The sequence below is a fragment of the Astatotilapia calliptera genome, chromosome 16, assembly GCF_900246225.1.
Source record: "Astatotilapia calliptera chromosome 16, fAstCal1.2, whole genome shotgun sequence".
NCBI lineage: Eukaryota > Metazoa > Chordata > Actinopteri > Cichliformes > Cichlidae > Astatotilapia > Astatotilapia calliptera.
Genome location: NC_039317.1, coordinates 21,526,110 through 21,552,071, shown reverse-complemented (window position 1 = coordinate 21,552,071; position 25,962 = coordinate 21,526,110). Strand labels below are relative to the sequence as shown.

At 39.5% G+C, this 25,962-nt stretch overlaps 1 protein-coding gene across 5 annotated transcripts in view; it reads right to left on the bottom strand.

Annotated features, from left to right (window-relative positions):
* igf2bp2a (insulin-like growth factor 2 mRNA binding protein 2a) overlaps nucleotides 1-25,962 on the bottom strand; it is a 61,579-nt gene that overhangs the window by 2,676 nt on the left and 32,941 nt on the right. For 4 of the 5 annotated variants that reach the window (XM_026144167.1, XM_026144170.1, XM_026144169.1 and 1 more), the window contains 11 exons: nucleotides 25,208-25,256; nucleotides 23,143-23,194; nucleotides 18,709-18,772; nucleotides 17,586-17,876; nucleotides 15,291-15,425; nucleotides 8,594-8,716; nucleotides 5,343-5,478; nucleotides 2,056-2,193; nucleotides 1,411-1,479; nucleotides 567-689; nucleotides 117-191 (listed from right to left, as the gene is read on the bottom strand). In XM_026144167.1, coding sequence (XP_025999952.1) covers nucleotides 117-191; nucleotides 567-689; nucleotides 1,411-1,479; nucleotides 2,056-2,193; nucleotides 5,343-5,478; nucleotides 8,594-8,716; nucleotides 15,291-15,425; nucleotides 17,586-17,876; nucleotides 18,709-18,772; nucleotides 23,143-23,194; nucleotides 25,208-25,256 — 1,255 coding nt within the window. The remainder of the gene's footprint in view (nucleotides 1-116; nucleotides 192-566; nucleotides 690-1,410; nucleotides 1,480-2,055; nucleotides 2,194-5,342; nucleotides 5,479-8,593; nucleotides 8,717-15,290; nucleotides 15,426-17,585; nucleotides 17,877-18,708; nucleotides 18,773-23,142; nucleotides 23,195-25,207; nucleotides 25,257-25,962) is intronic. The other variant, XM_026144168.1, reaches the window with a different exon arrangement.

Here is a 25,962-nt window from a genome sequence, read left to right as displayed (position 1 = left end):
ACTGGGGAAAATGGGGACAAACAATGATCCACTGCTGTTATGAAAACTATTTATGAAGTTAATCCCCCCTCAAAAATTATTTAACACAAAGATTCATGCACATATGCAGGTTTTACCTTAAACTGAGCTTCTGGTGTTCCAGTAATGATGACCATCCTCTCAGTAACATCTGGACTCTCAGCCGGAGCGATCTGACACGCACAGAAAGACGCAAATCAGATTTCTAGCTTCTGAACAAATTCATGCAGTATGAGATCATGTAAAGCTTGTGGCCAATAAAATCATGAGAAGAAAATCCCACAAATATATTGAATGCAACTGAAGAATCCAACAAAATGAATTTTCTCTGATTGCATTATCTGAAATGTTTCTCTTTCAACATTTTGAAATATGGAAATTGCTCCACCCCAGATCCATGAAATGCTGCTGGGTGAATGATGAGTTGAGGTTTATTTATAAAAAAAAAAAAAAAAAAAAAAAAGACACTCGCTCATTAGATTAGCAACACTCCATCCTCCTCTTTCCCCTTTCTTACTGAGCACACTGTTGACAGGCAACAAACGCACCTTGATGGAAGCTCCGGCAAAGTGGGCAAGTTGTTTGATGTGCTGACCCTTCTTGCCGATCAGGGCCCCGACTGCCTGAGTTGGAATAAAGAGGTAGACAACCTCCTGTTCTGGAGCCTGTTGCTGAAAAAGGACCACACAGAAAAGAAAACATTTAAAGTACTTTTATTAAACTTTACTATTTATTTGACTGTGAAAGAAAAGAAAATGATTCAAATTGTCGCAAAAACGGTTTTGAACACACTTGACAGATACTTGAAGAACGGCCGAAAAAGCTGACACCACATGCAAGGGAGGCTAAATTAAGCCCTCTTTGGGTAAACATCGCCCTCTGGCCACGTCTGAATGGAATATTTCCTATTAGGGGTGATGCCTGCCCTGTGTTTTTGTTTTTCTTAGCATGGTAACACTCATGTAGTTGAGGTTTATAAAGTGAATTTTTACGAGCCACGGGATAACTCTGGGCTAAAAAGTCCCCTTCCAGGAATATTTGTGGTGTTCTGGTGACTGGGTGATGGTAAACAGGAATCCAGACTCTCTGTCCTACACAGACGCTGACTGAGGCGTTCTAACAGTCTGCTATTTACAAATCCACCTCATTTAGATCTGCCTTTATCTGTTTTACAGCAGGGTTCATGGTTTTACCTCCCATGCATAGAAGCTATTTGCAGAATCCACACAACCAGAAGAAACGTAAATCCTAAAGGGCTCTCTTTTCCAAAACATGGATTTCACCTGTTTTTGATTATTAAAGCAATCATCTATTAGGACAAACAAAAAACAAAACAAAACAAAGGATTCAGAGAGGAAACACTGACTGTAGTGCAGATTTGAGGGAACATACTGAGTGCTGGTGGGGGATGGCACTTGCTGGAGGAACCCCATACAGGCCACTGAGATGTGAAGAGTGACTCTGAAAGTGAAGTGACAAGCATGCCTATCAGATGGCATGTTAACACACATGTTAAAAGGCACAGGCACGAACACAAGTCAAGCTCTTTCTTCGGGGGGAATTTCAGGGTAGAAACTCGCAGTGAATCACACACTGAGTGTCTTGACTACGAAGCACGCACATGCATTCTCACGCACTGTCTCACGCCGCTTTGGCTCACGCTCGTCAGGCAATGAGTGGAGACTTTGTTTTACTGACAGACTGACTCATCTCTGGAGAAGATGGGGGAATTCTGGTTGCTTCAAACTGTGTACAAAATCATGCAGGAAGACCTGAGTCAACACTGTAGTGTATTTTAAAAATGCACTTCAGAGGAGCCTGGTTTACCAAGTGTTGGAGATAAATTGCTTTATCAAGTCAATCTTTATCATGCACTTGATGTGGGTAAACCAGCAAAGGCAAAGTCATGCTCAAAGAAGCATTTTCAAAAATAACTTTTTCTTCCCTTTTATGGCCATGCGCTCAGGTAGTCTGTGGGAAAAGGGGAGGGGGGACCAAAAAAGCCTTCCCCCCCCAAAGAAAACAGAGGATACTCACTAAGAATGGGTTGTACCCTGCTGGCGCCACAGCAGGCACAGCGCTACGTGGTCCAGCAGCAGGGGGAAGCACCGGCAGACCAGAGGAGAAGATGCCCAGAGCGTTCAGGTTCAAGCCCGGGATCAAGTTGGCCTGTTGCTGAGCGGACAAAAAAAGAAGTGGCAGTGGCAGAGTTTTAAAAAGTTATCACAACAGAAGACAATTGCTTGGCATTTAATTAATGCGATTTTTTTTTTTTAAAGAAGCTGATCGGATTTTAACTTTCATTTAATATCCAAAGCATGCAAAACAAAAAGAAAAAACACTGCAGTGATCTTGGAAAAAACATAAGTTGAAGAAAGATGAAGAAAACATACCAAACACAAATGACTTGTCCAATTAAGCACATTTTAAACTTTTTTCTTAAAGTTAATAATGCAAGCAATAAACAACAATTTTTCAAGTATTTTTTAATATAACAATAATAACAACTCTGAGCCTTTTATTTAATCTGATACATTAAAGTTGGTCACAAGCACAAAAAATATTTTCTGTTCTCACATCACTTCAAAGAACACCACATTTGTGCTGACAAATAAGGATGCAGAGCTGGAGGAAGTATTCAACAATAGTTATGATGACTGAGGAAATGTCTGAATAATTTATCAATGAAAAATATGTCCTACACGTTATTAATTATTAGAGATGGACCGAGCCGATATTACGTATCGGTATCGGTCCGATACTGACCTAAATTACTGGATCGGATATCGGAGAAAAATAAAAAATGTAATCCGATCCATTAAATATCACGAAAGCACCTCACAAAACTTGCAACACGCCGTAACTCACCTCAGAACGTTAGCACGTTGGAGCAGTATGCATCACGTGATAGAGCGGCTGTGGCATGCGGGACCTGTCAGTGGTCTGGATAGCATTTGGAGCTTCACTAGCAACCCAGCATTTCATCTCCGACAAAGTTATCCCGAGAGAAGTAAAGCAAGTGTGTAAGTCCATCTCTGAATGTTTGTAAAGCATTCCTGCGTTAAGCTTAACAAGCGACTGCCTCTTCTTGCTGCTACTTCAATCATGAAACTGCTTAACGATCAGCTGATCGGCTTTTCTGTCGCGAGTCCGTGTCTCTAGTTTGTTTTTGGCCCACTTTGCACCAGAAAGAGGAAACCAGCGGCTGAACAACAGCAGCACGTTTAAGCTTAATCAGCTGTTGTTAGAATTTATTTAATATTACTTTCTACTCGAGGATCTTTTTCTACGTAGCTGACGCTGGTAACTGTGCAGGGGCGGATCTAGCAAAGTTTAGCCAGGGGGGCCGATAGGGCATTAACAGGGAAAAGGGGGCACAAAGACATACTTTTCTTTCTTATTCTCATTTAAAATGTCTAGCTTTTAATAAATAATTATCTGACAGCCAAAGTTTTAATTTGATGCAAAATGTATAGAAGTCCATTACTGTATATAGTAACTATTAAGTCTAATATATATACCCTAGTAAGCTATACTACTTTTTCCTTTGGGAAGGTACCATCTGTGCAGTCTGCAATTTTGTTGAAGAAAGATGTTGAATCTATTTAATATTTCTTGAAAAATAATTGATTTCTGTGCATTTTTTTTTCACACTGCATCAAATTAAGGTTGATTACGTCGATTAAGCATCATGAGGTGGAGCGTGAGGGGTGGTTCCCTATTTTTTATTTATTTATTTTTGTTGTTGCTGGGAGTTGGAACCCTATTAGTTAGGTTGCTTAATATTTATGCTAAGTACTCTTTAAAATACCAGAATAGGGAGGATGGTGTAGGTTTAAGTTTATTAGATTGATCAGTATTGCTGTACTATGAAATATTTTTTTTTGCATACAGGTATAACAGAATAGCTTTAGTGTAGTTGTTGTTTTAAACTTGAGTATGAACTTATACAAAATGCAGCAAAATATTTAAAAAACAGTTTTGTTGATTAAAAAACACTATATCGGATTCATATCGGTATCGGCAGATATCCAAATTTATGATATCAGTATCGGTATCGGACATAAAAAAGTGGTATCGTGCCATCTCTATTAATTATTACCATAATAATGACATACTCTGCAAAATCCTCTTCATTTATTGATAATTAAAATACTGTTTAGCTGCATGTCTTTTAAAGAAAAAGCGAAGGAATAAATCTTCCTCTAGGGGTTTAGAAAAATCTTCTACTGCATGAGCTACATTACAATAAAAAAACCACTAAACTCTAAAAAATGCTTGTTGCAAGCTTAAAATTGGTCTGTTTTCTTAACTCCTTAAAAAGATCATGCTCCTGTGGTACATGGTTTTTACAAGAGAGATGTTTTAAAAGCATAACCAAAAAAAACCAAAAAACAACAACAACAAAAAGCAAACAAACCCCAAAACAAACAAAAACAGAAAGAAAAATCTTCCCCCAAAGGCAAGTCAGCTATTCTGGTTTCATGGCCATGACAAGACAGGACTGCCTCCTTTCACTTCCTTTATCCCAGAACGCTCTCTGTAATATCCAGACTGTCACGCTAGATGGCCCTAAATGCTTACTGTAGAGCTGACACTCAACCTGACAGGTGCCAGAACTGCTCTTAACATCCAGAACAACATGGCAGCACGCTGCGTTATGATTATTTCTGAACAAATATTGAGACTGTCACTGTGAAGGAAAAACTAATCAACTAATGCGCTAAAGGGAAAGAAACCAACTAATTCCGTGTTACTACACGAGTCACATCCTGAGGAGCATCGTCATCGTTAATACAGTCCCTTTATCAGCATTCATCTCTTTGCAGTACAACAGAGAACATGCAGAGTGTGCCATCATGGCTATCGCTCTTCCTCAGAGGATGACCTCTCAGGCTGCACCGCTGGTGATGTCATTGGGGCAGTGTGAAAGAGGAGCTGGGCGAGAGGGCGGCCTGCACATATCAGGTGGATGCTGGGAAAAGCAGTGTGTTACAGCAGTAACACAGACACATACACAGCGGGGAACTAAGTGTGAGTCAGAAGCTCCATGAAAGAGGCAGACACACACACACACACAGACACGGAGCGCTCAAACACTCGACTCACTGATGAGCTGTCCAGCGATCGTTTACTGTTATCCATTTACCAAGCTGGTATTACTAATGCTGGCGCTAACATGCGCTGAATGGGAAGGCAATATTATCCCGCCGTATATCATCGCTTCTCTCTGTTGTTCACCTGTCAGTCTGCGTGAGTCAACATACTAGCACATACTAACACAAACAATCAGGAGGCCTGCAGACGGTACCCTCAAGACTTACATTTATAGCAGCAATATCATTCTCGTAGGCTTCCCTCAGCTTCTTCATGATTTCCATCTCAGCTTTACAACATGCATCTACGCTGCCCTTCACCGTGATGGTCCTCTCAGGGTTGTAAATAGTTAAGTCTTGTAACCTGAAAGGAAAATCACACACACACAGAAATGATTACTGTATAGACGTGCAGAGGATTCTCAAAACAGATTTAAAAGAATAATGATATATTTAGGTTCTGACTAAGTTTCCACAGGCTGGATACTACATTTCCCATAATGCAACTCAGCTGTGTCTTTCAACATGCTGCATTCACGTCATACAGGATGGATGGCAGTGAAGAGAAGCTTGCAGCGTTGTTAATAATAACTTGGCCGAGTGAGAGTTAAACTGCACTGACAGTAAAACAGAATATCAATTAAATTTAGGTTTAACGCTGAACAACATATATTGGCTGACATGTTTTGTTCGTTTTTAGATTCTTGTTTATTACTAATATAACTCAGTCAAGAATATGGGAGCTTTAAAAATGCAGTGTTGGCTTAGACTATGATTCACATGTCAAAAAAAAGACAGATACGATGATTTGTAGTCATGTTCCAACTATGCTCTGGGTTTAAAACATAGCATCTGATACATTTTCACTTCACCAGATTCTAAAAGAGACATTTTTGGAAATGCTGTCAACAAAAACAAAAGAGGTCTGCATTTCAGACTGGACGTTTTTTTAAACCACAAGAGACATCACACTTTGTTTCCTGATTGGGTCTTGTTGGTCACACGGTGGGCCGTCACAGACTCATCACGCACCTACCAGTCACATGACCCTTTCACAGAAGACAACAGCTTATACCACCGGACAACATGCATGGATAATGCTATGCTAGCACCTGATTTAAATCAAATCCTGCATTTTACATTACGTGAACATAGGGCTGCTCAATTAATCGAATTTTAATCACGATTACGATCTGGGCTTTCAACGATCATTAAAAATGACTGAGCCGATTATTAGCCCCTCCCTCGTGCTTTACTCTCGCGCTGCTCCGTGTGGCAAATCTAGCGCACCTCTCTGCATTTCGAACACGTGTCACAACAATTAAGAGCAGCGGTCCCAAACCTTTTTTGCGCCACGGACCGGTTTGTGCCCGACAATATTTTCACGGACCAGCCTTTAAGGTGTCGCGGATAAATACAACAAAATAAAACTAGTACCGGTACCGAAAAAAAGAAGATTTATTCATAACACACGTGAAAAGACCCAGGAAAACCGAGTAAACGATAAAAACGATAACAAAATAACGCTGAAAACCGATAAAAACCCTGAAAACTATACATTTCACACCTGAGCCTCAACTCTCGCGGCCCGGTACCGGTCCGAGGCCCAGGGGTTGGGGACCGCTGATTAAGAGGACCCGAGGGAAGCTCGGAAAGCTAAGCAGAAGTTATTTGGAGAGGAGAGTGACTGCCGTTGGTTGAAAAGAGAGGTTAAACAAAACTTCAGTGGTGTGGAAGCATTATTGGTTTGCGGAGTCAGACGTGGATCAAGTAGACATAGTGTGTAAACTTTGCTACGGTGTCGTAGCTGCACCACAGAGCAACACTGCAAAGTTCACTAAACATAGATGTTTACATTTTTCATTTATTTTTTATATTGCAAACATCTGCACTGTTATCAGTATTTGCACACTATTTTATAATATTTTATGACAATCTTTAAAGTCATTGTTCAATACATTGTTATTGTTAAATAAATATCGTCAAATAATCGAGATCTCAATTTCAGTGAAAATAATCGTGATTATCATTTTTGCCATAATCGAGCAGCCCTACGTGAACAGTGTAATGTGACATACTGTTCACATTTCAGGCTATTGAAAAAGTCTATGTCCCTTTAAACTACTACTGCTTAATTCATGTTACTCCTTTAATTCTCTGTATTCTGGCCACACATTCCCTGAAACCTAGCGCCATGTGGCAGCAACTCAGACCTCAACTAGTGTGACAGGTCTGTTTGGTTGCAACACAAAGATAATATGTCAGCGAAACAAAACAAAACAAAACAAAACAGGTAAAGCAAACATTAGTGACCTGCCAGTGTGCTCACATGCCATTTTTTCTTGTTCCACAGCTTTGACAGAAGTGCACACACTGTCTGTTCTGAAGTCTTTTCATTTCCCTCCCTTTCAGTAATCGACTGTTGTTTAAGATATATTAGCTTAACGCCTGACATGATCAGCTCAGGTTTCACTCGCGATGGCGGAGCACTGCAGACACATCAGCACATGAGCATAAATGCAAACAACTATGTCGCCCACTACAGCAGAGGCTCCGCAGGGATCCAACGCAATGCTATAAATTAAGCTCAGCGAGTCAAGTGGATTAGCAGCAGAGGGACTTACATATACAAATGGAAGCCAAAAAAAGCAACAGTGTGATTGATGTTTTTCTTCTATTTGTGCAACAGCCAGATAATGACTTAATTTGTACATTTCAATGTTAACCTGAGGAATATGAAAGGAAAAAATGCTTATGTCTATGGTTACCTGTTATCTTGAAAGCTGCTGGCAAATTTTTGAAATTCAAGGTGTCTGATACTCAGCTGAACCGGCACCAATGAGATAATACTACTCTAAAAAGTCTGTTACATGAATCAAAGATGCAAAGCCCCATAGACCAGTTATCCTGGACATTACACAAATGTTAACACCTCGGGGCCTTTGAAGCTCAAACTCTCTGCACTATGTTGGTGAACACAGTTGACACTGCAAAAAGACTTAACAGAACCATCAATTCTGAATCTACTATTTGAGCTTCTCAAAAGGGCTCTAGCCCGCTCTTCCTCCACCTCGACGTCTCTTTTTCAAGGCTCATTACATTCTCAAACCTCGCAGACACAGAGCAATTCATTAGCAATAAATGAAAGAAGGTTGGGGAGCACAGTCCGTTAAATGGGGTGCAATCACTACCTCTCTAATATCATGTTCTGAAAAGAAAAAGCTGTAATCGAATCGCCACGTTACTTCTCTAACAACTCTGTTAAGTGTAACCACATGCCGAAGGGTTAAGGAGCACAGACGAAGGAGGTTACAGTGAAAAGGGCTTGAAATCACTGTCTGTTATTTGTGATTTGGTTAAATCAGCGACAGTAAAAATCTTTGATCTCACTCAAAACATAAATCCCCTGAGGAGAATTGCAAATATGAGAGGTTACACATGTGTAAGAGCACCATAAGCAAGTTAAAAGCTGGACTTACGAGGAGATGGTTATCTTGGTCCCTGTCTCCTCCTCGATCTTCTTCAGGTTGCGACCCTCTTTGCCAATCAGCCGACCCACAAGGCTGTTGTGGGCAAGGATTTTCAGAGGGATGTCCTCCGTCCTACACAGAGACACACACACACACACACACACACACACACACACACACGTACGTGTAAGGTGATATAGTAAAAGGTAGGTGCTACAGAGTATCACCTATGAGCTATGATATGGTGTCATGCAGAATGCAGAAAGGTTAATGCTGACATGCCTCTGTTACAAAGTGTATTGTTCTATGAAAAACAAACCTGTGCTGATGTTAATTTTACTATTCAAAAACTGCATTTCACAGACAACTCCAGGCTCCATCCCCTCGAGCTAGCAGCACCTCGCAATTTGTGTGTGTGAGTGTGTGAGAAAGAATGAAAAGTCACTTTAAAGGGCTTTGTAAAACTTAGATATTGTTAAATGGTGCAAAATCAGTGCAGACTATTTCCTTGAAACTGAATATTCTCTCCTGGACCTTTGTGTTTCGCCAAAATTGAATGTGACAAACTGTTTATTGCCAATGCCACATGATAACCTACCACTTTCCAAGAATTTTTTCTCTGGTATGAATCAAGCAAATTGGCAGTGATTATAGGTAAACAATGTAAAAGGCTGTTTAAGCCACTTACTTTCCACTAATTGAGTCTGATTTATTACTAAACCAACATAATGACTAATAAATATAAAGAATCAAGTTAGAATAAAGAATACCATTTCAAATAATTATCCTTCCTATCAAAGTTGAGAAATTAATGCATATAAGTCCACTGTTTGGCCCTGAATAATATATCACAGCACATTTATCTAGAAGCCAAAGCAGTGATTTTGCTCTCCGGCTGCTGAGTTTAGTCAATTTAAAAAAATATATTCAGGAGGAAAACAGATTGTGTAAGCTTTGTAATTAGAGTGAAACGGAAAGAGAGTCCCAGTTTCTTTAACACACCACAAATTAGGATGATTTGACAAAATTAATTTTCCATGACTTTAAAATATTCTGAAGTACAGACAGGTATAAAAAAGATTGCTTGTATGATTTTGACATTCAAGTCCCTAACTAGAGAAGGAAGAGGCTCAATAAATTAACTACTGATGATTCATGTATGATAGTATCTGCTTTCAGTGTACTGTACCTAAACTGTACATGGTGCAGTTATTACTTATTAAAACAGAAGGACTATCATTACTGTATGATTCATATTCCTCTCCATTGTGTGCCCACGACCCGCTATAGCCATTTTGGCCTGCTGGGTGAAATTGGGATTCGATTCCCCACACGACCACCACCCGCATCTACCTATGTAACGTAATGATAACAGCAAATATTTTTCCATTGCTACTGGGCTACCTGCTACCATACATTAGTAGTCACTTTAATGATTAAACAAGCCTTGTTATATAATGACACTATCATAAATACAAATAATAATACAAAAGCACACCATGCTGCAGTATTGTTTCGCCCGTTTGTGCTATTGGTTGTAAAATTAAAACTAGATGTTTTCACAAGATATCCCAGCAAAAACAGATCCTTCTAGCCTGTTATGGTGGATTGCCAGTCGGCCTGGTGGTGTCATGATATATCATGAAGAAATTAAACTGTGTAGATATAAATTATATTACATTTTAGTCAAATATAAATGATACAATGCTTTTATCAAGTGTTATAGCTGCATAAATACTGAAAACAAGTCATTGTAGCTATTTGCTGCCTGGTTGCTAGGCAACATATTGCCATCATAATAGCTGATACATTAGATATTATTAGATATTAGATAGGCTCATGAAGGTTCTTATCTAATACCTAAGATGTACCTCTTTGCCAGGTTTGGTTGCTCAACCCCTATAAAGGTAGGAGGAGAGAAACTATTTTACACTAACAGAAACATTTCCATGAACTGTGGCAGACTTCATAACTCCACCTGAGGACAACCAATGTGTAACAAATCATTTAATTAAACCTCTGTGTGTGGAACAGGTCACCTGTCTGAGATGCAGAAAGGTACAGATTGCAAATGACTGTCCTGTCTGGAATGATTAATAGTTATGAAGATTATTAATGCTATTGTGCTACATTTAGAAATGGACAACTCTCCTGCTTTGGGTAAAAAAAGAAAAAGAAATAATAATAAAAAGAAATAAGGACATAAAATAGGGATGTTGTAGGAAACGCCCTTATGCTCCAACTATTTAAACTTAGAGGAAACACTCCTGCAAACGTGCACAAGCAACAAGCACACTAACCTAAGAAACCTCCTGGGGTGTGGTGTTTAGCAGCCAGATGCTGGAGGTTTCTTTTGTGCTAGATGAAAGATTTCATGATAGTGATGGTGGTGTGTGTGTGTGTGTGTGTGTGTGTGTGTGTGTGTGTGTGTGTGTGTGTGTGTGTGTGTGTATACTGTTCAATTTTGAAAGGGTGAGATTAGTATGGGGTGAGCTGTAGGTCAAGTAAAGGGAGATGGCATTGGTGTAGGTTAAGAGGCCAAGTTTAGTGGTTTGGGTTTCACTAAGTGAAACTACAGGGTACGGTGTAATTGAGGTGTGGCACTGGGTGGTGTTACTTCACAGAGGCGTGGGGACAGAGGCGTGGAGGTTATTGTTACGTGTGACAGCAGGATTTCTGACTGCATAATACTTTGACAGGCACTTTCAGTTAAAGAGACAACATTCATATTTAACCCTTGGGCGCTCCTCGTCAAAAAAGTTACCCTTTTGGGTAACTTTGGATTTTTGATTTTCAATATATCAGTCATTTTAAAGACTAGTTGCATGAAACTGACTTATGATGTGCATTTTAGGATTATTTTTAAAATTCATTGATCCCCTCTATGGTGTGGTGTATAGTGAAGAAGATTCACATAAGTGTTACCTTTCGCATCCCTCGTACCCTTTTGGGTCCCATTGACGCCCTTTATAATCACATATTTTCGATATACTGTAATCCTGACATGTGATAATTTTTTTCTCGTGAATACCTAATGGATCTAAGCCTCAGCCTTCAAAATAAAGGAAAAATAGGTTTTGGATCCAATGAGCACAATATTAGGTACAGCACCACCATAGACATTTTCAGTGTTTTTGAATGCAGGACATGGTTATCTTATTATGCAAATTACATGACAATAAAACAGCTGACCACCATAAAATAGTCTCGATGTAGTGGAACTGATATAAGAGAGTGGTGTGAATGTGATTGAGAATATATTTATATTTTATATATATATTTATAATATATATTATGGGTTTCCCCCCCCCAAAAAATAAATAAATAAATAAACAGGGGTCTTTATGACAATAAAGCAATAAAAACATAAAAAATATTTACAAAATTATGAAAAACTTTATATCTGTGGTTAGGTCTGAAGTTGTTTAAAAGATCTGATGTAGAGAAAAAAAATGAAAAATTAATTCATATATGATATTGCTATATCACCTTTTGGATGGGGACCCTTTTGGGTCCCGAGGGATACCAATGGATGTATAATGCAAAAACTCTTATTGCTCCAAAAATAATAATGCATCCAAATCAATTCTGTTCTGAATTCTTTACCCATCCAAGGCTCTAATAACCTCATGCCAAGTAGTTCCATTTGCAACTCATTTTTTGAAAATATTGCATATTATGGTTTTTTACCCTCCAAAAAACAGGGTTTTTTATGACAATAAAGCCATAGAAACATAAAAAATATTAAAAAAAACTTATGAAAAACTTCAGACCTATCCACTGATATAAAGTTTTTCATAAGTTTTTTTTTTTCATAAAATTCATTGCTATATCACCTTTTGGATGGGGACCATTTTGGGTCCCGAGGACCATAAAAGGGTGTAAATTTTGAAGCGTGCCCAAGGGACAGAAAAAAATAAAAATAAAAAATAGGGACAGAAAAAAAATACATACTATTTAAAGGTATGCTGATGTATACGGAATTCACAGTGTACACATTTACTTTAACGTTTATCACTTTCAGTACATGAGTACAGTAAGTGTGAAACTACAGCTAGCAACCATGTCGCGTGAAAACAGAAATCAGAGGGAAAACGCTCCACTGACACTGTCAAGAAAAAAAAAAACTCAACTCCCCATCTTACTATTTAGAATGCAAAACATTATACAGAGATTATTTTCTATAAATCTAAGCCCATCTGTGTGCAAGCAAAATTTCATTTTTATAACTTGTAAAAAATGAGTACGGTGGTCTCTGCAAGTACTCTGGCTTCCTTTCACAGTCCTAAGGCATGCATGTTAAGCTAACTGGTAATCTTAAACTGGTTGTAGGTATGACTGTATGAGTTGTTGTATGTCTCTGCATTATGGCCCATTTATGCTTGACCCATAGGTTGCTTTCCCCACCAATGTGACACAATCACAGAGCTGTATCCGTCTATACTCGCCATCAGAGATGGGCAGTAACGCGTTACTTGTAACGCGTTACTGTAATCTGATTACTTTTTTCAAGTAACGAGTAAAGTAAGGGATTACTATTGCAAAATCGGTAATTAGATTACCGTTACTTTCCCGTAGGAACGCTGCGTTACTGCGTTACTAAAACCGTGATTTTTTTTGCGAGAATGTCTCATGACAGTGACGTAAGCAAGTGCGACGTTGGTGACAGCAGCTGTGTGCAAATCAACAATGGATAATATATCGAGTGCGGGAGAGAGTATGAGCGTGCAGCGTTTAAAGTGTGGAAGTACTGACCTTACTTTGAGTTTGATTCCATAAAAAGTGACAAAAACATTAGCGTCCATCGTGCGTGGGAAGAAAACTTCTTTTTACAGCGAAAAAAACCCCTAAACTTCCGAGCAAGCACCGAGTAGCTACGACGTAATGGGAAACTCACAGAGACACTCGCGCGGATTCTTCAACTGACCGCAGCACACCTACACCAGGGTAACCCTCCGCCTACCCTGCTCCTGCTTTACAGGTGAAAATAGAGCAAAAGGACCGCTGAGTCTTTGACTTTATTTATTTTCTGCTGTGTTTTACTTGCATCTGTTTGAAAGAGTGAGTGAAAACACAAAAAATATTTTATTTTATGTGCTGGAATGTGTAGAAAATAGGTTTAAATGTTAAACTAATTTATTCAAGTCAGAGAATGTTGCATATAATTAAATGTTTTGCTTGATGCATAAAGTTAAAAGATTAAAACTGATAAAACAAGTTAAAAAAAGAGACTTTTCCATTTGATTACATTTTGTATGATGGATTATGTAGAAAAAGTAGAATTGGGCTGAAAGATCTATCACTTTATCACCTCTTCAGGTTGTAAATCGTGTTTTTAAAAAGTAACTAAGTAACTAAGTAATTAATTACTTTTGAAAATAAGTAATCAGTAAAGTAACGGGATTACTTTTTGGGGGGAGTAATCAGTAATTAGTTACTGATTACTTTTTTCAAGTAACTTGACCAACACTGCTCGCCATCACCGCGCTTTTGTCTATTTGCAAACTTCTTCAGCACTGTTATAGAACTCTCCCTCTCGGAGTTCTGTGCTATCTGGGAATCCCTGCACTCCAGCACAGATGTGTCATTTAAATGTCTGCACAGGCACCTTGAGTTCGGCCATTTTGAGGACACCTGTGCCAGCAACGGAAAACGTGCAAGGTTTCAAAAGTTGGAAGGCTGAAATGACACCAACCACACAGGTTGGTGCCTATGATGTCATCATTTGTAATCCGGCACTCTTTGCTTGGGTGAGAATGAGGAATATAAATAGGTTCTTAGGTATGTGGCACGCCCAATGTGCCCTGCCCCTTTTCCTGGGATAACAACAATAGGGTCCAGCCCCAAACAATGGAAGAAAATGGGTGGATGGATAACTTGTAACTGTAGTGAAAACCTTGTGATTGTGCTGAAATATGAAAATACTGCAGCATAAAAGTTAAAATCATTTGAATGTTTTGGGGGTGGTAACACTTTTTATAACTCCTTCTATAAGTTTTGAGTTTTACAGGTGCTGGTGGGCAGCTTTATTTCTTTGGACAAAGAAGACTTTCACTTCCTTCCAATATCAAAGTATTTTTGTAACTGCATTAAACACATCAAAATGTAGAGAATGGCTAAAATATATATTCTGAACTAGTTTTCAAAGCTGTTCACACAGATCTTTAAGCATTGCTCAAACAGCCAAGGACATAATCAAAAAAACAAAACAGTCACACAAACACATTTAAGCGCAGTTTTTACTATGTATCATCTCAGGGAAATTGATTTGTTTTTAAAAAAATAAATTCAAATACTGTTACACCAGAGAGCAGCCACCCCTGAAAAACAGCACACTTTCAAATAAATGCAGACAAACATGAGTATTATGTGTTAAAGGTTGACGCTCAAACAGAGCAGAAGTTCCGAAAGTTCAAAAGGTGCAGCTTCTCATTAAAGTTGTCAGCCCCAATTAGGCATGTTGACCTTGTTTCTTAAATGTTAAGCTGTGATCACGTGTTAGGCTATGTGAGAGTGTCACTGTGTTTACTGTGTCAGTGGTCCAACCGAGAGAATGCACAGTGAGATTAAAAGGTGCGCAGGCAGGTAAAAGGATAAGATTATAGCCCTGCAGACATTATGGCTAATCGCCCTGTGAGGTTGTAAACATGCTCCACAGGAGCACATGTGAGCATGTTTATATAAAAGAATAGTTGGGCAGACTCACGTCTTGGTCTCGTTGGCCTCCTTCTGCATGATGTCCAGGATCATGCGACAGGCGGCGGAGCAGCCCTCGGGTGTTGAGTGGATGGTGATGGGTTTTTCAGCTGCACCTGCATTTTCCTTCCGATGAATGTCTACCCTGATAGAAAGAGAGACAGACATATATTGGCATTGTAGTAGGTAGGGCAGGGCAATATGGCCAAAAATATTTATCACGATATATATTTGAAAATTTGCGATAACGATATAACTGACGCCAGAAAAAATACTTTACAACTCCACAACTTTATTAGTGCAAAAAAAAAAAAAAAAAAAAGACCATCAATGTTTTTTCACTTAAACAAGCAGCTGTTTTTTTTATGCAAATTCCTTGCTGACAGTTTCACCAAAAGGCATTTCCAGTGGAAATGGGCTGACATATCCTGAGCATAACCATGTATAATATCCACAAAACTTAAAAAGAGGTTACACACACACACACAATATGGTAATATTATGTTGAAGCACAGTACGTATCACTCCGTGAGGCTCTTGACTACAATCCATCAAGCGGTGCGGCTTCGTAGCTTATCAAAGTCTGACAGATTTTCGAGCGCCGTGTACCACATAAAATCGGTTCGAGGTGAGTAAGCACAACCAGAATTCATACATAAGACGCACCGGATTATAACTGTCGATTTTTCAGAAAATCAAAAAGATTTTAAGAGCGACTTATTTTCCGAAAAACACGATAATAACAACGGCCCGCTTGCCTGCTCTACCAAAAATTGTGCTTTGGTGTGTATCTGACCGACAAAAACCAAACCATTTCCACACCACTGAAGTTGCACCATTTTTACAAACCAAATCTGGTTAATCTGTCATTCAACGCTTTCGCCCTTCTTATTGACTATGTGCACGTTAGCATATGCTATTTCCGGTGCGGAAACTCCTGTGGGGAGCTTTGTTTCCGGTGTCCTATTCGCGCCTGGTTTACAGTCCAAAACAAGTTAAGCAAATGAATGAATCACGCGGCGATTTACATTTCTATAGATGTCTTGGGCATTTACCCAATATATCTGTAAATGATGTTCATCGACTTGTCAATATTTTTCCCCCGTGCCTCAGAGCAAAAGAGCAAAGGGATTCAAATGTTATATTTCTCAGCAGTCCCTCGTTTATCGCGGGTGTTATGTTCTAAAAATAACCAGCGATAGGTGAAATCAAGTAGCCAATTTTACTTTTTGACGGTGCAAAACGTTTCGTGGACATACAGTACTGCACTTCAGAGTCACACTGCTAGAGATCGATGCAGTGATTCTGTACTGTACAGGAGAGACGTCACGGAGGAGATCGTCTGCAGCGATCAGGACGCAGGACACAATGTGACGTAAAAAAAAGCATGCAAACTTGCACTAAAAAAATCCGTGAAACAGCGAGGTGAAAGGTGAACCGCGTTATAGCGAGGGACCGCTGTAATTTTGAAGGTAAGTCACAACATACCCTTCGTAAATACTAATGTATAGAAACCGTTACCAGTAATCATTCATTTTTTGTGTGGCTTTTTTCACGGTTTGTTAACATGCTGTGTAGGTGTGTACTTGACTAGCTGATATCGACATAACGGGGGAAACATCTGGTTTGACTATTGTTCACCTGTAGTTTGAATGCTGAACATTTGCCTGTTTAAATCATAAGACAAGTCATTATACAGAGATACTTCTGAATGTGGACGATGTGTCTTCTGCATAGAGTAATGCAGTTCTGCTTGTGTTGAGTGATGTAAACAACTGATCGATCTAAACGCTTTAAACGTCAAAATTGATCATTCGATTTTTTATGACACAACAGCGGTGAGTGTTCCCACCTTCTGCTCTTTGTAACTTAACGCAATCTTTCAGTTTTCGAGTTTTGGACATGATTTTGGAGTATATCTTCGCAGTAGCAATTGACCGCAAAGTAAAGCTACCGGAAATGCACAACTCCACATCCGGTCTCAAACCAGGAAGTTAGCATTTTCTCGTGCACATAGTCAATTCTCCGTCACTGACATGCTTTTTCCACCATGTGCATATGAAAACAAAGGCACTGCGCATGTGCGTTTTACCCATTTCTATCGTGATATTTCATTTTATTATCATTGCCTAACATTATACCGGTGTTACTGTGAACGGTATGATATGGCCCAGCCCTACATTATGAAGAAGATGATGAAGAAGAAGAAGCAGCAGCAGCAGAGGTACATGCTGCTGCTGCTACATGCTAACCCAAAAAATAAAAGAAAGGTTAAACTCCAGCAGGGTGAGGTGCTGTTGCTTACTTTGACTGCGTCTGTTTGGTGACATCCTTGATGGTGTTGCCTTCCTTGCCGATGATGGCTCCCACAAACTGAGTAGGCACGAGCATGCGCAGTGGGAAGTCGTGTTGTCTGGGGCGTGGAGATCCGTAGCCTCCTGATGGCCCGGGCTGAGAGGAGCCCTGGTCCCGGGAAGTTCGACCCCCACGACGCGTGCGGGGAGCCTGGACAGGTGGAGCAGCATCCGTGTCCATGATATATGACACCTTGAAGGAGTAGTCGTCGAACTGGTGTCCTGTCAACTTCTCGATGGCTCTGGGTGGTAGTAGGAATGTAGAAGCAGAAGTATCAGGAAGAGAGAGGGGAAATAAATGAACAGATGCACTAACACAAGAATATCAGAATACAGGTTCTCTGACAGTTTGACTGATTAATTTCATAAGCCTCTGATATACTTGCTTGTAAACACATGTTTGTTACACATGATGACTACCTCAGCCGAGCAAAAGTCACCAAAGCGGCAAATTACACCTGACATCTGATTATTGGTGGACAAACATTAAATATAATTTGATTTCATGCATCATTCACTGCGCTTTTTCATGGGAAATGCAAAAAAATTAAAATGCAAGATCACACAGCAAGCTTCTCAACTCTAGCTCACCACACACCCACCGGCAGTGACCTGGTGAGCTTACATCACATTATTTTCCTTCAAAAAAAAATTTTCCCCTCATAAACACACCAACACAATGCTTTGAAACACATCTACTCTGTTTTCACAAGGCTAAAAAAGTTGGGAAAATGTGACCTAGGTGTTCGATGGACAGCTAATGGAGAGAACAAACATGTTTGCCTTCTACCTTTTAATCCTGTCTTTTTCTACAGTATAGTAACCTCCTCCAAGCTTACATGTGTTTGTGTAAAAAGAAAAATCAGTTCACAAGGAGTTTGTTACTGTGTGGGCCACAGATGAACCAACCCTGCTCTAACCTTTATGGATACACATTTGAAACCGCCTGGTACAAAGAAAAATATACGAACAGCAGGACCAATACTCCTTGTATTGCAGCTTCTTGTCTGTGCAAGTATATCATGAGTTTTGCTCTACTTTCATGCATCAGTGTCACTATTATGTGCTGCTTACACTTTAGCTTCCTCCTTGGTTGCGTATGTAACATTCACCACTGCTGTTTCTGTATCAGTGTTCACTGCAAAACAAGACAGAAAGAGAAGGACATGAAAAAAAAAAAAAAACACACCCAAAAGATGACACACAGTAAACAGAGATTCGGTCACATGCACATAGCAGTTCTTTGTTGTTCCCGTAGGTGAGTCAGAGACGCATTCAGGTTCCCGTGGTGACCCAGAGTAGGGCTGCTCGATTATGGCAAAAATGATAATCACGATTATTTTCACTGAAATTGAGATCACGATTATTTGACGATATTTATTTAACCCTTTAAGACCTACCATAGAACCAAGTCGGCCAGAGCTTTTTTTTTATTTATTTATTTATATATATATATATATATATATATATATATATATAAAAAAGCATTTCAAGTTGCTATACATCAATACAACTGTTATAGCCCATATTTTAATAATATGTATGTATTAAGTCCATAGTAACTACATTAATTGCAAAAAAGTGCAATAAACTAGAAAAAAATTGAAAATTATTTTTGTTTTTTTTACATATATTTCTACTTGGATAAATTTAAGAGGTTTATCCCTCAAAACTTTAAATACAAAAAAGTTGCAAAAAATAGTTTACAACAACAGGAAATTTATTTTGAGTGTCCTCATAGTTTTATTTTGGAGATACAGCAATTTTTATATACTGCAGGAAAAACAACAACAAAAAAACAATCCTATGATGCAAATTTGCAAAGAAAACAGCAGGTGCATCAAAATAAACTATTTCCAGCAGTGCAATTCGAGTTCTAAGCATCCCAGCAACTATTCAGAAAAGTCAAACATGACTTATAAAAACACCAGTATAGGCTTTTAAGGCCTACAAGTAAAAAAACTACATTTCCCGCGAAAATGACGTCACTTCTGGTTTTGGGCAGGAAATGCGATAGTTCGCGTTGACGTCTTTTTCAATGTGGGAAGTGTTACGAACAGCTGATCGGATCGGCAAAGCGTGTTTCTGGAATATTATGTTTTTGTTCCTGCAAGCGCTTTTTATGCAATTTTTGCAAAGCTATATGTGGAAGGAAACCGTGACCGAGGACAAGCTGATGGCATAAGATGTAAGTACAACTCCTCTGGTTTCATATGGAAAAAAATTTATTGCGCTAGCTTAGTGGGATTTAAAAATAGTTACACAAAACGGAGCTTGCTGCTCTGACCGGCTTTAAAGGGTTAACAATAACAATGTATTGAATAATGACTTTAAAAAATAATATAAAATAGTGTGCAAATACTGATAACAGTGCAAATGTTTGCAATATAAGAAATAAATGAAAAATGTAAACATCTATGTTTAGTGAACTTTGCAGTGTTGCTCTGTGGTGCAGCTACTACACCATAGCAAAGTTTACACACTATGTCTACTTGATCCACGTCTGACTCCGCGAACCCATAATGTTTCCACACCACTGAAGTTTTTTTTTACCTCTTTTCAACCAACGGCAGTCACTCTTCTCTCCAAATAACTTCTGCTTAGCTTTCCGAGCTTCCCTCGGGTCCTCTTAATTGTTGTGACGCGTGTTCGAAATGCAGAGCGGTGCGCTCGATTTGCCACACGGAGCAGCGCGAGAGTAAAGCATGAGGGAGGGGCTAATAATCGGCTCAGTCATTTTTAATGATCGTTGAAAACTCAGATCGTAATCGTGATTAAAATTCGATTAATTGAGCAGCCCTAACCCAGAGAACCACTTGCCTGTGTGAATCCATTACAACCATCACCACACTGGCTCCCCTCCAGACCCTGCTGCTTCCTCTACAGACAGGAGCAGCTTAACACAATAGCCTCTCTGCCACTTGCACAATAACTATTTAAGTTTGACATGACAGCCTTAACAAAGCAAGTAATCTGTGATAAAATGCAATGCACCGCTAAGAAGCACCTCGCCGAGACTTGTGGTCCGCTGAGGAAAGAACAACACGGATACCGCCACACTGAAGGGTTTGATTCCTGCTGAGATCACGCATTCTTCAATTCTTCAAAGGTTGAACTGTAAGTGGAATTCAATTCAAGCGAGCCTTGTAAAGTACACGCAATTACAAAGGAAGCTCACAATCGATCGATTGATGAAATTGTCCATTGATCAAACAGCTCAGATGCTGAGTTGATCACTGTAGCAATTTAAGGAAAAACGATAAGCAAGCACAAACTTTATATTCTTTTTCTTTGTCTTATAATAAAGAGAAACGCCATCAATATTCATCACTTAATGAAATAATCAACAGATGCAGTCTAGCTGAAGCCAAGAGCTGGGCTATGAATACTGAGACTCGACTGCAAAACATTTTTCTTCTCCTCTCTTGTTCTCTAAGAGATCACAAAAAAGGTTTTGTTTGCTCTAATATTAAATGTTTTCAGAATGTTTTGTTTTGTTTTTGCTGTTATTAACTCATGCAATGCATAAATACAAAAAAATGTGACAAATTAAAGAAAAAAAACATTATAAGAGAGTTCATTTGCAAGATGCAGAACCACCACAAGCTGCCAAAACAGCTTGTGGTGGTTTATTTTACCTTTATTTTAAAAGATATTTCTTCATCTTATATTTGACAGGTGTAACCGACCAGCACACAATCTTTTGACATGGGAAGGTTAAATACTGCTCACATGTACCTACACTGGATAAAGTCTAGAAAGATTTAGGGCTGCTGTGCTAGTGCATGTGTGAAAATAGATAAGAGCCACTAGTTCTCCTGACTATGTGCGTCAAAATTTGAGTTTCCCTTTAATTTGTCACCCTGGTATACATGTTTCCTTAACCGGTCTTAGCACATTGTACTTCAGCATGTTTTATTTAACTGCATGATACCTGTAATTTGAGAGAACAACAGTGATACTAATGGCAAAAGAACAAGGTCTGAGAAAGGCAGCTTGTGTTATTGATGAAATGCTTTCTGCCACAAGAGACAACAGTATCTATGTTTTTTCAACTACGCTTGTGAAATCAAATAAATGGCAAATAGAGCAGGTCTTCAAAGCTCTGTAAAGATACTTCTGAGGTTTTAGATAAAACAGGCACATAAATGCCCATGCAAGCCAAGAACAAAACATGTCAATTATAAATAAGTCTGAGATGCCAGGTGTACCACAGAAGTAGTAAAATTATGTTTCAGCTTGCTTTTCCTGTGAACAGTCATAAGAGGCATCAATGTCTAAAAAAGAAACTTCCGAACCTGTTAGCGAGCAGCAGATAGCAGATTTTAAAGGGTTAAATCCAGGGAGAGCGGCCAGCTGGCTTAGAGAGGGCGAGTGGGCTGAGCCTGGCGTGGTGCCCGGCACCGGCACTCACAGCCATTTCTGCCCCACCCCGCCACCAGCAGCTCTGACCATGCCACACAAGAACACCGGACTTCTCTAAAACCTCACCCCTGTAACAAGAGTGCACAGATCCAGGCAGAGAAAAGTGACAGAGACTGCAAGCAGGGACGGACACACGAGCAAGCTGGCTCCATTGATAATTCACTGCAACTAGCGATGTTTGGAGAGCCGGGCTGAGGAACTGAAAGAGGAGGTGAAGGGAAAATGCTGTGCCGGTGTGTGGTACAGCATGAAGTAGACTGTTTAATGGCAGCGTGTGGTAAACTCTGAGTGGAGTATCTCCTCTGTCGGATTCTCTTTTAGCACCTGTCATGACAACAGTGGGTAGTAGTTGGTTGTGGCTGTTTTGATATACAAGGAGACACTGTGCCTGTATGTGTGTGTGTGTGTGTGTGTAAAGATTTGTACATGTGCATCTTTGTTGGTGCTTATACCTTGCGGTGCATGCCTCTATTACTCATGCATGCGTGCTTAGACAGCAAAAAGTTTGCAGGGATTGCTCTAATGCTGCCTACCCCCCCCCCAAAAAAAGAAAAACACCACACACACAAAATCAGACAGTGCAAAAGCCTCACCACAGGCGCCTGCAGTGTCCTCCCCAGTTACCACGATGCACCTCCCCAAAAGAGATCCATCTCGCAAACACATGCAGGCATAAACACACACGTGGACACATTACTACTGGATTACTGCCATGTCTGCCCACTTCAATCTATACGCTGGGGCCAACGGGAATCGTGGTAGTACACAGTGCTTATTATAGAGGCTGCATGCAATTCAAACACTCGACTCTTCGGGTCAAACTTATAAGACACACGCACACACGCAGACAGACAAGATGATAAAGGCTGATTCATATGCAGAGATGGGTTATGTTTAGATAATGGTTGTGTGGGATGATGGTAACGAGGAAGTGAAGTCACAAAGGGAGACTTGACTCACTGGGAGGTCTGCGTGCGTGCATGTTTGTGTGTGTGTGATGCTAAACAGTCTCATGTGAATTGAACAGTTGGAACCAAATGAAGATGACATGCACAGCAAACAGGGAGGAGAAGAATTCTGTACCTTGTTCCACATTTTCTACAGTACCATACTGAGCTAGAAGGCCATCCAAAACCTGATGGGGAAAAGAGAAAAGATAAAACTCAGACACACAAAATAGCACTGACATACATACACATTAGAGTGAGATCAAGACTTTAAGATCTGATTGATCTTTAGATTAAAGCTTATTACTGGAAGGCCAGACCTTTAACCTTACATTATTTTAATTACGTCACTTCATATCAGCTTATTCCTCTACAATGCATGCGTAATAAAAAGCACTGTACGTTGATGTACCTAGCTCCAAACAAAAACTTTTCCTAATGTCAGATGAGTAGCTGCAGCTAGTGCAGACTTGTCTGTAAATAAAGAAAATGAGAGCTGAATGGCGTCTGAGATCACAGCTAATACTTGCAGAGAAACCTGGAGAGGTGGCAAAGTGCGTGCGTGCATGCGTGTGTCAGAGATGTCATTCCCTGCAGTCACGCAATATTGGTAAAAACAGAGATACTTTAATATTCATAAGTGTGATCAATCAAAGTATTATTCCAAAAACTTGTATCTCAGTTGTTATACTTGTGGCTGAAGAGCCTAATCTTGCTGTGCAAACATTATGTATGGTGCAAAGGGGAAATAAGGCAGACATAAAAGACATACTAACACCTAAGATGATATAAGAATGTGTGGCAGCGTTCCATCATAATATGTTAAATAATAAAAGGTCACTGTTCAAACGGAAAGAGGTCAGATTCATGTAGGAAAAAACAAAAAACAAAAAACCAAAAAAAAAAAAAAGTAATGTAAAAAGAAAACCACCAAAGGATCTTTCCTGGACCGGCAGTGTGCAAAGAGTGACATCAGTAGAGAAGAAGGGCCGCCATTTTGAACTTTTCACTGTATTTTGCGGCAAGGAATTGTGTTTCACGTATTAAGAATAAATCACATCATTAGAATGGTTAAGCCAAGGAGCCATTGCAGCACATTCTTTTATTCACTACAGCAGCGCATCTTTGATATTTTATTTTATTTACCAGAAAACTCTTGAGATTAAGAATCTCTTGCAAAAATGCCTGGGGCAAGACAGATAGGGTTACCATTACATGTTTTTCAATGGCAGGCAGAACTGGAGCTCCTGCAGAAAACCTGTGAAAGCCTCAGGAGGACATGCAAACTTCACACAGAAAGGCCCTTGTGGGTTTGAGCCCAGGACCATGCAGATCTGAGGCAAAAGTGCTGAGGCACCATGCTGCTAAAAGTCGCCGCAGACTGACTGAATGCAGAAAAACATATCTTTTGTTTATTTTTTAAAGACATTTCATGCTGTCCACTATCTGCTTTTAAATAGCTGGGTTTCTTTTAAGTCTTCAAAAACTGTACTTTTGTTTGTATTTTATTTTTTATTTAGGTTATTATGGAAACTAATTATTTTACTCATCTGGTCCAACAGAAATGAAATAACTCTGAATGAGCCACATACAATAAAATGAGCTGCCTCTGAGCGTCTCTACTAAATTTCAGAAACAAATAGATGACACTTGGATCACGTGTTTTCTATCAGATATTCAATTCTTTATCTATATACTAATACAAAAATACTGTGTTATTAAATGTGAATAAATTCTTTTGTACAATAAAACTGTATGCAGTACTAAAAGATTGGGGGGGGAATAAGGCAAATTGTCCTAATCTGTTCAGTAAACACAAAGCGTTTTTATCCGCTAATGTTTATAATATTAAAAACAATAAAACCCATTTAAACCACATGCCCAGAGCTGTGAGCGCAGACAGGCTGCAGATATTAAAATAAGAAAAATGACAGAGTAAAGGCTTGAAGACAGAGACTCTCACACAGAGAAAACCAACTTGGACCCCAGCAAGGTTACAGATGTCGACACACAGACGCACTGTCATCTGCACACCGACACAGACATAAGCGCGCACACAAGTACAGACATAAACACACAAACACAGGATAAAGGCTGGTGACTCATCGTCAGGAAACTGGTTTATGTGCTACCTGGTGCTGATCAACAGGGCATTACTGTCACACCAACACACACACACAGACGGAGACACACACACTGACCTCCCACTGTAGATGAGGGGGAATGTTCCGGATCTGGATCTTCCGACTCCTGCAGAGATTAAAGACACAGACGGAGAGAATTTAACAGACCCGAACCACAAACTCACATAAACTTACACTCATCTGTTGTGTTCAGAGCAAAGGCAGCAAACTGTGCTATATATATATATATATATATATATATACATATATATACATACACACACACACACACACACACACACACACACACACACACACACACCTCTGCTGTATCAGTAGCTCAAAAGCAAAGACATAATGTAGAATCAGACCTGTACTATATTTACTCTATGTAATTTCACAGTCACTGTAAACACCCACGGCTCATTATCACCAATCAAAGGGCTGTCACAGATGTGCTGAAGGTACCGTAGGTATGTAAGGTGAGGGTGTTTATTAGACAGCAGCATGTGACTCCTGGTAACACCATCTTACAAGCACTGTGCTTACTACTCTCAACTGGAGAAGTGAAAGTATCACATGACAAGGAAAAAAACAAAAAACAAAAGAGGCGCTCAGACCACAATGATGGGTTTCCTTCGTCCTGAGTGACGTAACTAGAGCAACAGAGGGTGTGTTTTTGGTTTGGAGAACAAAGGAAACAAAAAGCACCCACATTCAGCAATAAACAAGATATTCATGTATTCCCTGAAAATTTATTCATGTGTTCTTTTACAGTTTCTCGCTCTGGTTTTCAGTTCATATCCCTTTCATTTGTATCTTCAATTTCTGTA